The following is a 13,671-nucleotide window of genomic DNA, read 5'->3' as shown; positions in this document are numbered from 1 at the left end:
TTATTTGATTGGAAGGTGTGTTACAGATTGGTAATGATGCAACAACTATAAGTCTATAATATGAAAATTCAAACTAATATAGATTAAACCTACTGATACAGTAAATGAACGTGTAGAATGGTGATTCGTTTGATAATGGAGCACAGCTGAATATATTAGTTATCTAATTTAAGCCACACCAATTGTCCTCAGCTGCCAATGTTCTTGTCTCGTCTTTTTCTCATAAAACAGAAAAAGAAGAATTTATAAAATGAGAATAAATGTTTTCGCGTTATAGCAAATGGCCGTACACAGCACACGCTATGAAAACTACATAAAGAGAAACCCTACCCCTAGCCCCAGAATCTTAACACATGTTCAATTCCAATATTTTGCACCATTTTAAATTATTGTTTACTCAAGTACAAAACAGCCCCACGACTTATATTCATTAACAGTATAATTTCTTACAAAATTGACAATAAACTTAGATTTGTGACTTAACTCACCCTTTCTTTCCACGGTTCTGTTCATATACTCTGGTTACAAAAGTAGTGCTATTGCATGAAAACCATGCATGCTCTTATTTTCTGATTATGCAAGTTCTGATTTCTAAAAGTTTAGTATCATATCGATTCTATAATTAATTTGGGGGGGGGGGATCATGATTAGTCCCCGAAACCCAATTTTTCGCAGTTTAACATTGAAGGACCAGAATCATATAATCTTTTAAACCTTCAACAAACCCTACCTATCAATCTATCATGCACGAGTTCTTTAGTTTTAGAGGATAGGACAAAAGTTGAGACTGCCAAAAATCAAATAAGGCTACTGGAGATACATATGCATGAGATCATAAGCATTGTTATTAAATACGGAAGACCGCCTCCAAACATGTTCAGTGAGATGGGAGATTCGAAGAAAGATGATGGATGGGTCATGACATGACTGAATATGCATTCAAAGATTAAAGTTGAACAACTTCACAACAGTGGATTCTCCTTGCATGATCGTCTTAATTTCAAACTAGTCTCGTGGAATAGACAATGAAATATTTAATGAGAAAAAGAAGATCTCCCTAAATATTTCAAACTGCATCGTATAAGATGTCGGTTTTTTTGTAACTTTATAAGAAGTCAGTTATATGCCATCTATTGTAGTAAAAAAATATGGATATTGATATTAACAAATTGCTTTGCATACATGTATAGATATAGGATATGACCTACGTCAAACTTATCTACTATCTTCCTATTTGTTGATTCGATTATATATGCCCTAGAAACACTCAACAATCCCAAGGAATAGTTAATTATCAATATCTAAAATTCTGCGTCGTGTTTTTCTTCAAAGGATCAATACCTTTTTATTAATTTATATATATATTGGTGTTTTTTTTTGCTCTTCATTCAAAGTTCAAACTCAAAAAGTTGTTCTTGGAAATCTTGCTTTCATGTGTTCTGTTAAGTTAAAGAGAAACTGATATCTTAGTTCAATCTTTGTTATCTGAAAAGATTCCTACCTTTAGCTATCATATATACACTGAAAAGAAGCATTCATTGTTCTACAAAGTAAAACAGATCTACACAGTAGATCTCTTTTTTTTTTGAACTAACATAGTAAAATGAATTATAAACCGTCCCAAAATTTCAGATCTACGTATTTTAATATTTTTTTGTCGAAACAAAAGATCGAACATTTTCAGGGAAACTCCCAAAGAAATATAAAAAATGAAAGAATTCAATGGAAAAAGAGAGAAAAAATAAAGCTCAAAGTAAATTTGTGCAAGTTGTGTTTGGCTATTGTTGCTGGTGCATGTTGCCTGAGAAGTGAATCTCATATATGTGGCTGTTCCCTTGAAGAACAAAAAAAAGAAGCATGAAAGTTGGTTTTCATTTTACATAAATTCAATCCACTTTTGAAGAGTATCCTTGTCAGAGCTAGTTGCATTTTCTATTGTTTATGCCGCCAGAAATAAAAATAATAAAATAAATAAAGAAAACTGGTATTTACTGTATGGATATGTTCTGATTTTGTACTACATATTACCAGGTACGAGTTGCCGCCCTAGCATTATCTTTCTTTATTCCTATAGAAAATAGAATACCAAGTTTCTGTTCATTTAGTTCTAAACGAAGTTGAACCTGAAAGAGAGAGAGAGATCAAGGAAGAAGAGGAAAGATGATTTGTTATTCGGTTCCTAATATAAAAATGTAATGTCAGGTTTGACTTTGAACCAGAATCATTCGCAAAATGATCATGAATAAATTCAATAACAGTACGTACTATGTAATATGAACAATTCACAGAAATGTAAGAAAAAATTTCGCTCCCGAGTCCTTAGTTAGTTTCATGTTCAAGTGGAAAATAACTTGTTTTTTTTTTCTTTAGAAACTTAAAGTTTGATAAAAGAGTGTTTATTTAATATTTTTTTTTGATAGAGATGTTTAAAGTGAAATAATAAGTTTTCTCACTGTTTTTCATTCAATCTTGAAATGAATAAAAGAAAAGGAAGAAGCAAAGTTCGATGTAAATTTTGAGAGAGCCTAGACATTGATGATAACTCTAGATAAGACAATGACTTGTCAAGAAAACAAGAAACTATCTAGAAGCGATCAATGATCTCGAGCAAAGCTTGAGTCAACGCCAAGTAAACCTCCGTATGGTAACGGAAACTTGAGGGAAAATCGATATTGTGTGACACGAGACTGGCGTTGCACGAGACGGGAGGAGCGACCAGCTCGTGCTGACGTCATACGCAGCCTTGTCATATATTCACCAGCTATCAAGTGAGCTAATTAGTACGTACTCTTTTCACGTTTTGGTAAATGTTAACTACTGTTTGTTTACGGTCTTATTAGCTCTAAATGATTTCATAACGTTCGGAGAGTATAAATGTTTTCATTCTCTTGTTCCATTGGGTGCATTAATTATGTCGGTTAGTGACGTGGTGAAAGCGGTGCGAGCGAAATGATAATCAAGCACAACAAAACGTGAGTGGTGTTTCTACTTTTTAAGACTATTTTTTTTATAAATTATATCAAAACTACAATATTGATCATATAAGTAAAGCTACATAAAACAAATTGTTACATAAACAATATATCAGGTACGTTATATGCTAAAAATGGTAAACAAAACAAATTACGATACATCTTTTAAGAAAACGTGTTACTAACAAAAATAAATTTCATACTTTTATTTTGCTTGTTTCCTAATCGTATTAATATAATAATAATACATTACGTATAGTACTACTACCTTCGAGATTACGATCATAACGGTAGTTAATCCGTGTGTTTCAAAAGTGGTTCACTTATGAATTGATGTTTATGTTTATGTTTTGTGGTTAAAAATAACAGCCGTGTGGAAGTCTCCTTGATCCAATAGTTTGATTAAGGGTTCAATTGTTTTTACACCCGGAGATCTAGGGTTCAAATCATAGAAAATATCAAATTATGCAAATTATGAAAAAATAGGTTAAAGAAAATCTTCAGCTTGGTGTAGGGCGTACCATCAAACATGGACTTATAGGACGGTTCAGAGTGTAGTCAGGCGTGTATTCTCACATGGTGGTAGAAACGTCAGTTGTATAATCGTCTTTGTAATATTCTTATCGTTGTAATAACATAATTAATCGATAATAATCGATCTGAACGTTAAAAAAAAAACCAACCGCTAGTATATCATGGGCCACTTTTCTGTATAAGCTTCGGGATTAGAAAAAGGGACTATGGGCCACTAATGACCCAGTGTTCGGTGGATCCATGGCCTACTAATCCATATTGCGAACCAAGCCGTGTTTTGGTTTATGACCGTTAGGGTCAGAGGATAAAGTAGTCATTTTGCATACATTTGAAAGAGAGAAAAACTCATAAGAGCCGTTACCAAAGAGATTCGCTTTATTAATCAGATCAGCATCTTTCCTCTGTACTCACCACAACTCTCAACGCTTCTCTCAATCTCAATTGCATTGTCACACTTCCATGGCCTTAGATCAAAGCACGAATCCACCGATCATGGAGTCAAAGACGAGACACCACCACCCTCTCCACCAGATCGCAGACACGCCAACGCACAAGCTACTCCTTAAACAGTGGCTGAAAGAAGAAGAGCTCATCCTCAGCCGTGTCTCCCACAAAGAATCTCAGATCGATTCCGTTCGACGAGAGATCACTCAGCTCTACATCTTCTTCTTCCTCTTCCACTCCATTTCTCTCCTCCTCCTCTTCCACGCCGCTTCCTCCTCTTCTTCTCCATCATTATCAGCCTGTAAGAGATCATGGATCCCTTCTCTCTGCTCCCTCGTGTCTTCCCTCGGGATCGTCTGGGCCGTGAGGTACAAGTCTGAAGTCGAGTCGCATGCCGAGAAGTTGTTGGAGAGGGAGAGAGAAGACGCGAAGCTGTTGCGGAAGTGCGTTGAGGAGTTGAAGAAGAAAGGGGTTGAGTTTGATTTGCTTAAGGAAGTGGACGCTCTTCGTAGGGCGAAGAGCTTGAGGGTTGAGTCGAAGTTGGCGGCTGCTGTGAGGAAATGGTCTGCGAGGGATTTCGTGACGCTCTTCTTCTTCTCTGTTTCGAGTTTGGTTCTTGCGATGATTAGGCTCATCCTCTGCGATTAGATTCTTCTCTTTTGTTATACTTTGCAGTACTATTCAGCAGAAAGTTTCTTGTTTCTGCAAGTTTTAATGTTTTGTTTGGAGAATGATAAAGAGAATAAAAACATGTTTGATCCTCTTTCTTCAGTCTGCCTGAAGTTAACATTGTTGTTTTGTTTATGCCAACACAGTTTTGTTATGTTTCAAATGAAGTAAAAAAACATAGAACAACTATATAAAAGACATGAACTATAAATTAAAAAAGAAAAAAAGACATGAACTATTGTTCTTTTGTTTATGCCAACGCAGTTTTGCTATGTTTCAACTTGTTTATGAAGTAAAAAAAACATAGAGGGAAAATAAGAAATGTCTTAGAACCAGAGAGGGATTAGATACAATGAAAAGGTCAAGACTTTCATATAACAAAGTTTCATCAGATTATTACCCATAGATGCTTTCCCAGCTTCAGGGACTTACCTTGCATGTATTCACCGAAAGAACTTCAGTAAGCATAGGCATATGCTCGGGCATAAAGGTAGTTATGCAGCTTTGAACTTTCTTATTGGAAAATCAGAGAAACTGGGGTTTTAAGCTTAGGGGATGACTTTCCCTTGTTTTGATTACATGGGCTCGGTCCATTAAATGTTGGGCTCGACCAAACTAGGAAACAGTCGTAAACAACTTTCATGGGCCTCTGGTCCTCTTGATGCACAAGAAAGAGCAATTTAATTTTTGTTTTTTTTTTTTTGAAGAAATTTATTTCTGTTTTTGTAAGGTGTAATTGTATAAACGTACCAAGCAGGATCAGTAGCTTGAATAACGATTTTATCCACCCGGTGAGCATGTGCACAAAAAAAAAATCCACCCGGTGAGCATTGAACCTCACCTCTGCTCTGTTGGGGTTGCAAGCATTAAGTGATAAGGAGATCATATATATATGACATTATTATTTACATTAACACAACTTTTCCCAAAGCGTATAAAACGGTTTAGCATATGTCCTTTTAGCCTACGGAGTAAACGGCGTGCAAGGGGGCAATTGTGATAGTGGAGAATAGGCCCCATATAACGTTCTTATTTGGTTAATATCTATATTTTATGTCGTTTATTAAATTGCGAAGAATAGTCACGTTGGTTTGTACGGTATGGCACGTTATGAAGAAAAAGAGGTTGGAGGGGGTAGGTTATCGTGTACGACTGTACCGTACGGACATTTTTATTCATTCTTTATATAATCCAGATTAATTACCCCATAACTCTTTCACGTGACTCCATTCCTCTCTTTATTACTACTAGGCAGCTAGTATATACTTCTATCTACCAAGTTCTTTTTTTTTTTTGAAGAAAGGGCTTTTATACCAAGTTTTGTTCAATGCTTTTAATTACTACTATATGCTTAGTAAGCTTTTTGGTGTAATATGCTTAGTAAGCTTGGCCGCTTATGTGTTCTTTTTCTTCTTTAAGCGAACAGAATCTGAGATCAAACTGGAACTAGCATCATCAAGTAATTACGTTTAACATTCACAGAGAACTAAGACCATCTCCAACCTACCTTTATTTATATCTTTATATTTTTTTTTAAAATAGAGAAACTCTATTATAGAGGTGAATTTGCTCCAATGTATGCTTCTATAATAGAGTTCCTCTATTTTAGGGGAAAATATAGAGATTTGTCATTTTCATCTCTAAATATAAAGGCAAAAAGTGAGATTCCTTTATATTTTCCTCTAAAATAGAAAAACTCTATTATAGAGGTGTACATTAGAGCAAATTGACCTCTATTATAGAGATCTCTATTTTAGAGAAAAATATAGAGGTGTACATTGAAGATGCTCTAAATAAGTAGGAGTATATGAATAAATATCGAATCGGTGACATACCATACATACTCAATTAATGATAGCGCGTACCGCGTTACAGCTAACAAATCAGAGTGAAGCTTCAAGCTGTTGTCGTGTGGAGTAATGCCTCCTTAGTCCCTTGGAACCTATGCGGTTGGAAGAATATTCTCTCCTGTGTGTTTTTTTGCATAAACTAATATAATACGTTTGATTATCTGTTTTACTAGTTTCTTAATCCATCCCCTATTTTACTGAGCATGGGATGCTTGTTTCTTTGCATATATATTACATATTTTATATCTATCTGTTTACGTTTGAATACTTATTCATTTCCTTAATTGTTACCCAAAATATCAATGAGCAAGTACTACCATCAGAAAATAACAGAATAATTGCTCCCAATAATTGCCTCCTTTTTAAGGAAACAACACAAAATAGTTGGTTTATATACATACTGGGTTTAGTGGAAGCACAGTGGCCTAATGGTCAAGGTTTAAGGCTTTTACACCCAAGTCTGGGATTCGAATCCCAAGCGACGCAGTTTCTACATCAGGAGGTCTGGGTTTCAATTCCCGAAGAAGGCGAATTATGCAGAATATTGGAGACAAGTCTTACAAGGGATCTTCAGCATAACGCAAGGAATACCGTCAGGAATGGATCTCATAGGACGGTTCAGGGTGATGCAGTCAGACATGAATTCTCATAAAGCAGGTAAAATGGTCAGCTGTAATATCATCTATGTAATATTTTTCATTGTTTCTAATAGCATAATAAACCTGACAAAAAAAAAATATACATACTGGATTTGATGTCAAAAAAAAAATACATATCGGATAGCTTTAAGGTTTATATCGGATAAAGAAAAACCCACAGGATAATTTATTATGTGCTGCATCATTCAAGCTGTATTTTCTAGATTGGAATATCAGTTTGTACTTTTACTGAAGAAGGGTCTCTCAATCGAAACTATATCCAGTGATCATTTTGAACATGGAAATTGCATGAGGTTTGAGCATTTCAAATCTTCAAGAAACTGAATCAAATTTAATACGAAACATAGGAGTTCCACGGAAATTGAAGAATGAGTCGTAAAGGAATCAACTACCTGAGAGCTTGTTGTAATTTTGTAGACAGTCTTCACCCTACTTTCTTTGCTTTTATTGTCTCTTTTTCTATTAGAATTTAATCTATATATCATCAAGTTCAAGATCTAATTGTGGTATACTTAAAAATATGAGAATTCAAAGACGAATCATACAAGATGCATGGCAGTATATAATATTTATAAATTAAGTTTTATTGTCTGCGTACCAGACTATTTTAATTTGATTAATCCACATGAGGCATAGTTACAGTAAAGTTAGGGAGCTAAAGGGGCCTAAAAACCCCCCAAGTTGAGTAAAAAGGGGACAAACACTTAACCGGAGTTTCTAGCTCAGTTGGTAAAGGGTTCACAGCTGTGAGTTCCGCCACCTGGGTTCGAATCCCGGCTACTGGGGAATTAACATTTCGGCATCGCCAGGGACATAGGACCGACATGTGGCAACACGTGACTAGTCTGGACCACTTATGTGGGGCCAGGATACCTCTGTATAATTCAAAAAAAAAAAAAAGGGGACAAACACTTTTGACAAGCAGAGAAAGTTAGGTCACATCATAATCTTTACAGAATGTAGAATGACCCTATACAGCAATTATGCTTTACTCTTTCTATCTTTAACATACACACACATGGTGATGGTCCTTCGTAATATCCACACAGCATTACTATGAGAGGCTATATAGTGCTGATAGCTCCACGCGCAAAACTATTTTTAAAACAATATAATATGAGAAATAGATATATGTGAAATTTATAAATCAGCATTCGTATTAGATCGGCATACATCAATTATGAGAATCCCATCATAAAAGTATAGTTAATTTTATCATAATTATATAGGTCAGCTATTAAGATTTATCGTACCGGCTGTTGTAAAATACAATGTAACTCACTTCTCTAGTTTGGATCAATCAAGACGTTATTGTATTGTATGTACTCTCTGCATTAGTTTATCACAATTATATTCCTGAATGGCTTGTGTTTGTATTGTGAGAGTGACATATTTTGTGTTTACACTATGAAAACGTCGTTTGTTAGTTTTTATTAGTTATCATCTGAAAATATTAGACTACAGTGGATGATAAATTATATTTTGAGAAAAAAATTAGTACATTTTGGAAACTTTCAAGTAGCTAGATTTTGTTTTAATTTTCAATGATCCTTACGTAAGGGTCTGAATATGATCAAAAGAAAACAAAATCAATAATGCAGTCGCTTAAGTCGTTGAGGGTGAGTATATGTAGCCTACTGTATAATCTGACTTTCAAACAATTCATAATATTGCACAAATCGTTCATCCGTCACTTGGTCCAAATTCTAGAAGCCTTTATGGATTGTAAAGGCCTAAAGGTATGGTCATCATATTTCGTGTTCTAAAATTTCCATTCATAATAATTTGTTATTCACCCTTGGTTTGAGCACACTATTAAAAAAATGTTGAGACGTCACGATAGAATTGATTAAATGAATGACACTATTTTGCTATGATAATTACAATATATTCTAACGACAACTTTAGAAACGAATAGTCAGTAATAAGATCAAAAGAATGACAATCTACATAACAGTATAATCCAATCTTTTTAAATAAGATTCACACCCTGATCTATCATCAAGTAAAAGCCTTCTAAAAATAAAAACGGCTATCTGTTCTACGTTCATCATCAAGTAAAAGTGTGGGTTGATTTAGTTGCTCATGTACCTCGTTTATCAATAACCAAATATTAATAAAGACCCGGCCGTAGTGCTATTGTCTTTTATTGTATTGTTGGTTTATCTAATTTCTTTTTTTTTGTTTCAGACTCAACCGTAAAATTTATTTCATGTAAACTTTATCTAACTACAAAGTCTATCTTTATCATGTAATCGTTTGTTTATGTTTTGATTTGAAATCTTTTAGTAAAAAGGAAAAAAAATATTAATAAAAGACCCAAATCTCCTTTTTTGTGTGTGGAAAATACATATACCAACTATTTAGAATACATAAATAATATCCTTCATATTAGTTTATGTATTATTTTGATATCCCCAGTGTAGGATAATGCCGGTTTTTGTATTAACTTAAAAAGTTAGTCGTATATGCTTAAAATCCAAACAATGTATAAAACAAAAATAGCAAGAAATAATCAAATAAACCAATTGTTTTAATAAATCGGGTGTATTTATATATTCTTCTCAAAAAGTCCTCGAAATTAACGAGTCAAGTGTACCTGGCAAGTACTCTCCCCTCCCGTACCTACTTTACTCTAACCCGAAATCCCAAAACTACCCTCACCTCTATATAAAACCCGAAACCTTTCCCTCACTTCTAACGAAATCTTCTCATTCATTCCTTCTCAATAATAAGTCTTATCACTACAAGACTTTCTCTCTCTCTCTCTATCTCTCAAACCACAACACAAAGATGAAGTATCTGATCCGCCGTCTCTCCCGCGTCGCCGACTCCGCTCACTACAACCTCCTCCGGTCAGATTCCCAGCGACCAAGCCGCCGTCCCGAGTCTTTCCTCCGGTCTTCGATGGCTCGCCGCTCAAAGAAGCAAACGTCTTGCGTTCCGCAAGGACACGTTCCTGTCTACGTGGGAGACGAGATGGAGAGGTTCGTCGTGAGCGCGGAGCTACTTAACCACCCGGTTTTCATCGGTTTGTTAAACCGGTCTGCTCAGGAGTATGGTTACGAGCAAAAAGGAGTTCTGCAGATCCCTTGCCACGTTCTTGTCTTCGAGCGCGTCATGGAGTCTCTCCGTCTTGGATTAACCGTGCCGAGTGACCTTCGAGATCTAATCGGTGACGAGACGGTTTTTTAGAGGAATCTTTGGTAGTTAGCGAGTAATTGATTTGCTTGTCTTTTTGTTCGGACACGAAGTATTACAAAGTAATAATTCGTCTGTGTTGATAATGTACAGAGATCGATATGTATTTCTTTTTTCTTTTTGAAGATTTGTTTGTTGCAATTTTCCTAATTTTTTCGCCGGTTTAATAACCGGTTTGACATTCTTGTGAAGATATATATGGAAATTGGTTCGGTTAATCTTATCGCATTGACGTATTTATTTTTTTGGCAATCTCGGTGAAACATCAAATCCCTATTTTTTTTTCTTTGCTCAATCAGTAAAAGAAAAAGATAGTGATATTTGGCTGTGGGGTTACAAGAATGTTTATCTATGTAGTTTTACCGTTTCTAAAAATTCGATAAGTGGAAGCTTTTTTTTACATATCAGAATTTTAAATTCTTAGTTCGAAAAATATAAAACGTTTGTAATATTTTTTATAATTTTTAATAGCAAAGTTGTATAATGTTTAGAATTATTTTCTTCTATATTGGTTATTTTAGCTTTATTTGTATCATTTAAATAAATGTATATTTTCAGAATTTTCTAAGTAAGGCAATAGTGCCAATAGACTAGTACTATTGAAAATAATAATTCGAATTGCTAAAAGGTTATAAAGTCATGTGGGTTGTTTTGCATATGTATTTTGAAGCCTAGTCCAATAAATATGCCTGTCACAGAAAAAAATACAAACCAATTATAAAACCAAAAATCCAAAATAGTCGTGTATAGCTCGAGTTGTTTAATGTGGTATGCATAGAGTAATTAAACAACGATTAAATCGTACCACATTAAACAACTCTAGCTATACGCGGTAACTATTTCGAACACTGAACCAATGAGCTCGCTGTAAAAACCAATATAATTCGTCTTCTAGTATAAGCCAGTTAGCTGAAGTTGTAAAACCCAATACTAACTCTTCTTCTTGGAACACTAAATAAACCAGTGAGCTTGCTGTAAAAACCAATATTACCCACATATAGTCAAAATAAAATTGCAAATACGTCATCTCACTTTATTTGCATTCGAAACAATATCACTCGCGCATATTTGTTACACACATCAAGGTTATGACCTTTTTCCAGCACATGTGTATATATGGTTTATACGTCCCAAGTGAACAACATGTGGAAATTTAACTGTCCCACATCTATGGATTCTCAATGATAATGTGTATCTATAATATTCCTAGTTTAATTTAAACTAATTATTATTAGTTGCGTAACCATCTGAGGAAGGGTGATATATAGTCTTTGAATTTCGTCCATTTATATGATGTCCCATGATGCTTCACCTGCAGCATCACATGCTAGTTATATAAAAGCACCAATTCACAGTCAATCATTAACTGTATGTTTCTTTTGTTTTGTTTTGTTCTATTTATTGTCAACCAATTAATACGTTTATTTATATATATATAGGTATACACTAAACTGAATTCGACTGATCCAACTAGTCAAGGTAACCATAAATTCTAAAAGTTCTATCGGTGTATTAACATTAGCATCAACGTATACAATGATGTTAGATTTATTACTTATATATTAATATAGTCAAAATCACCGATCCATATACATATATTTAGTTTCTGTGAACACATATTCGAGAGAAGTTTGATTACAGTTGGGTTGATGGAAACAACTATAAGAAAGTTTTATTTCTTACATAGAAAGTCTTGCAATAATCAGTAAGCATCATTTAACGGGAAAATACAACTATGTAACAGAAATGTCAAGAACTTATAAATAAAAAGGTCATTGTTTAATTAAGCAAAAAAAGATCATTGTTCAATAATGCCATTAAAAATTAGAATGAAATGACAACATGTTAGTATATAATCTTAATTTTAAAAGAAGATTTTTGCAAGGACATAGTGATAAGAAGCTTGGGCAGCTCATATCAAATATGAATGGGACTATGTTGCTTTCGAGGAAGCGACTGACCTCATGATTGATTCAATTCTTTAAACTCTGATTCAACCTGTTTCCTTCATTTGGGATCACAATTTGATTATATTTGCTTACTCATATTTCTTTAATAAATATGCTTTTGCTCCGTGATACATGATATATTAATTATCGTCACTTTTTTTTTTCTTATGGTAGAGATGCAGTAATCCCGAATATTCCACGAGCGACAGCAACTCTTCCATCCGCAACTGTTTCACAAGACTTCAACATACCGATAACTATGTAAGCTTTTTTTTTTTTGTAACTTAACTATGTAAGCTTTATGCCTAAATAAAATTATATGTACACATTCACTGCTTTTTTTTTGTTCAAGTACAAATTCACTGCTTTATGTCGCCTTTTTGATCAATTTTTTATCAACTGCTTTATTATGTCGATTTTAAAGCATTTCTTCAACCGAAACGTCATTCATCATCTCAAAAAGCATTAGCATCAGACAGTGATTTAAATAATATCCGTACGATCTAAAACTACTCTACTACACTTACACTTCTGAATGATTCACATATAAGTCATTTCACAACTTTAAACCTAACACATATGAAAGATACGAATAAGAGTTTGCTTGTAATAACTCCGGACTTGACACCTGTGGTTACAAGTTGGTTTTGGTTAATTCGAGCAGGAGTGTAAAGTTTCCGCTTTCTCCTCAACATTGGTACCAGTACCTGCTATTAAGCTCTGAACTTCCAAAATTGGATTGAGAAAGGATCTACATCATTTTCGATATTCAAAAGCAGTAATGACTTGCATAAAGGAAAGAAAGAAGCAACACCATCACAAGTACAAATGGATCAACAAAATTCTAAACCTCTTTAACCATCATCTTATGTCCGTGTTCTAAAAAACTATACACTAAAACCAGATTTTCAAATTTTTTAATTTTTTTTTCAAAATCTATGGGTTAACCCGTTCAAATATATTGAGTTTTCGGTAAATGCTCTATATACTATATTCTTCACTTTAGTTTAAAATTTTCAAACCACATTCTATATTTGAATTAATGTATTCTAAACTATCTTTCATGATATATAGAAATCATTCTAATTTTTTAATATTTAGTTTACAAAAATTTCATATACTGCATAGATTAGTGGAATTAGCATTATAAAATCTTCATTATCTAGAGAAACAGAGACAACAGAGATTCTAAACTCTTTAACCATCATCTTATGTTAGTGCTCGATGAAACTATACACTAAAACCAGATTTTCATATTTTTGAAAATTATCCAAAAATCCGTGGGTTAACCCCTTCTAAAATAATGAGTTTTCGGTAAATGTTCTATATACTGAAGTTTATACTCTTCACTTTTGTTTAAAAATTTCAAAACTTATTCGACATTTGAATTAAT

The 13,671-nt window shown here is 33.9% G+C and overlaps 2 protein-coding genes across 2 annotated transcripts; both read left to right on the top strand.

The window, feature by feature from the left end:
* The first annotated feature begins 3,868 nt into the window (after positions 1–3,868).
* LOC108835199 (uncharacterized) lies at positions 3,869–4,710 on the top strand. The gene has a single exon (XM_018608481.2). It carries the CDS (start codon positions 3,966–3,968, stop codon positions 4,596–4,598), a length of 633 nt encoding a protein of 210 aa, XP_018463983.2. The 5' UTR covers positions 3,869–3,965; the 3' UTR covers positions 4,599–4,710.
* A 5,134-nt stretch (positions 4,711–9,844) lies between these two features.
* On the top strand, positions 9,845–10,539 carry LOC108810102 (auxin-responsive protein SAUR72). Its single transcript, XM_018582234.2, has one exon. The coding sequence runs from the start codon at positions 9,922–9,924 to the stop codon at positions 10,321–10,323; it is 402 nt and encodes a 133-aa protein (XP_018437736.2). The 5' UTR covers positions 9,845–9,921; the 3' UTR covers positions 10,324–10,539.
* Positions 10,540–13,671: the final 3,132 nt, after the last annotated feature.

The sequence above is a fragment of the Raphanus sativus genome, chromosome 6 (genome assembly GCF_000801105.2).
Source record: "Raphanus sativus cultivar WK10039 chromosome 6, ASM80110v3, whole genome shotgun sequence".
NCBI lineage: Eukaryota > Viridiplantae > Streptophyta > Magnoliopsida > Brassicales > Brassicaceae > Raphanus > Raphanus sativus.
This window is presented reverse-complemented; position numbering and strand designations above follow the sequence as displayed.

Excerpts from the sequence above, each read along its gene's own strand:
- LOC108810102 (XM_018582234.2), top strand. The coding sequence starts at position 9,922 with ATGAAGTATCTGATCCGCCGTCTCTCCCGCGTCGCCGACTCCGCTCAC.
- LOC108835199 (XM_018608481.2), top strand. The coding sequence starts at position 3,966 with ATGGCCTTAGATCAAAGCACGAATCCACCGATCATGGAGTCAAAGACG.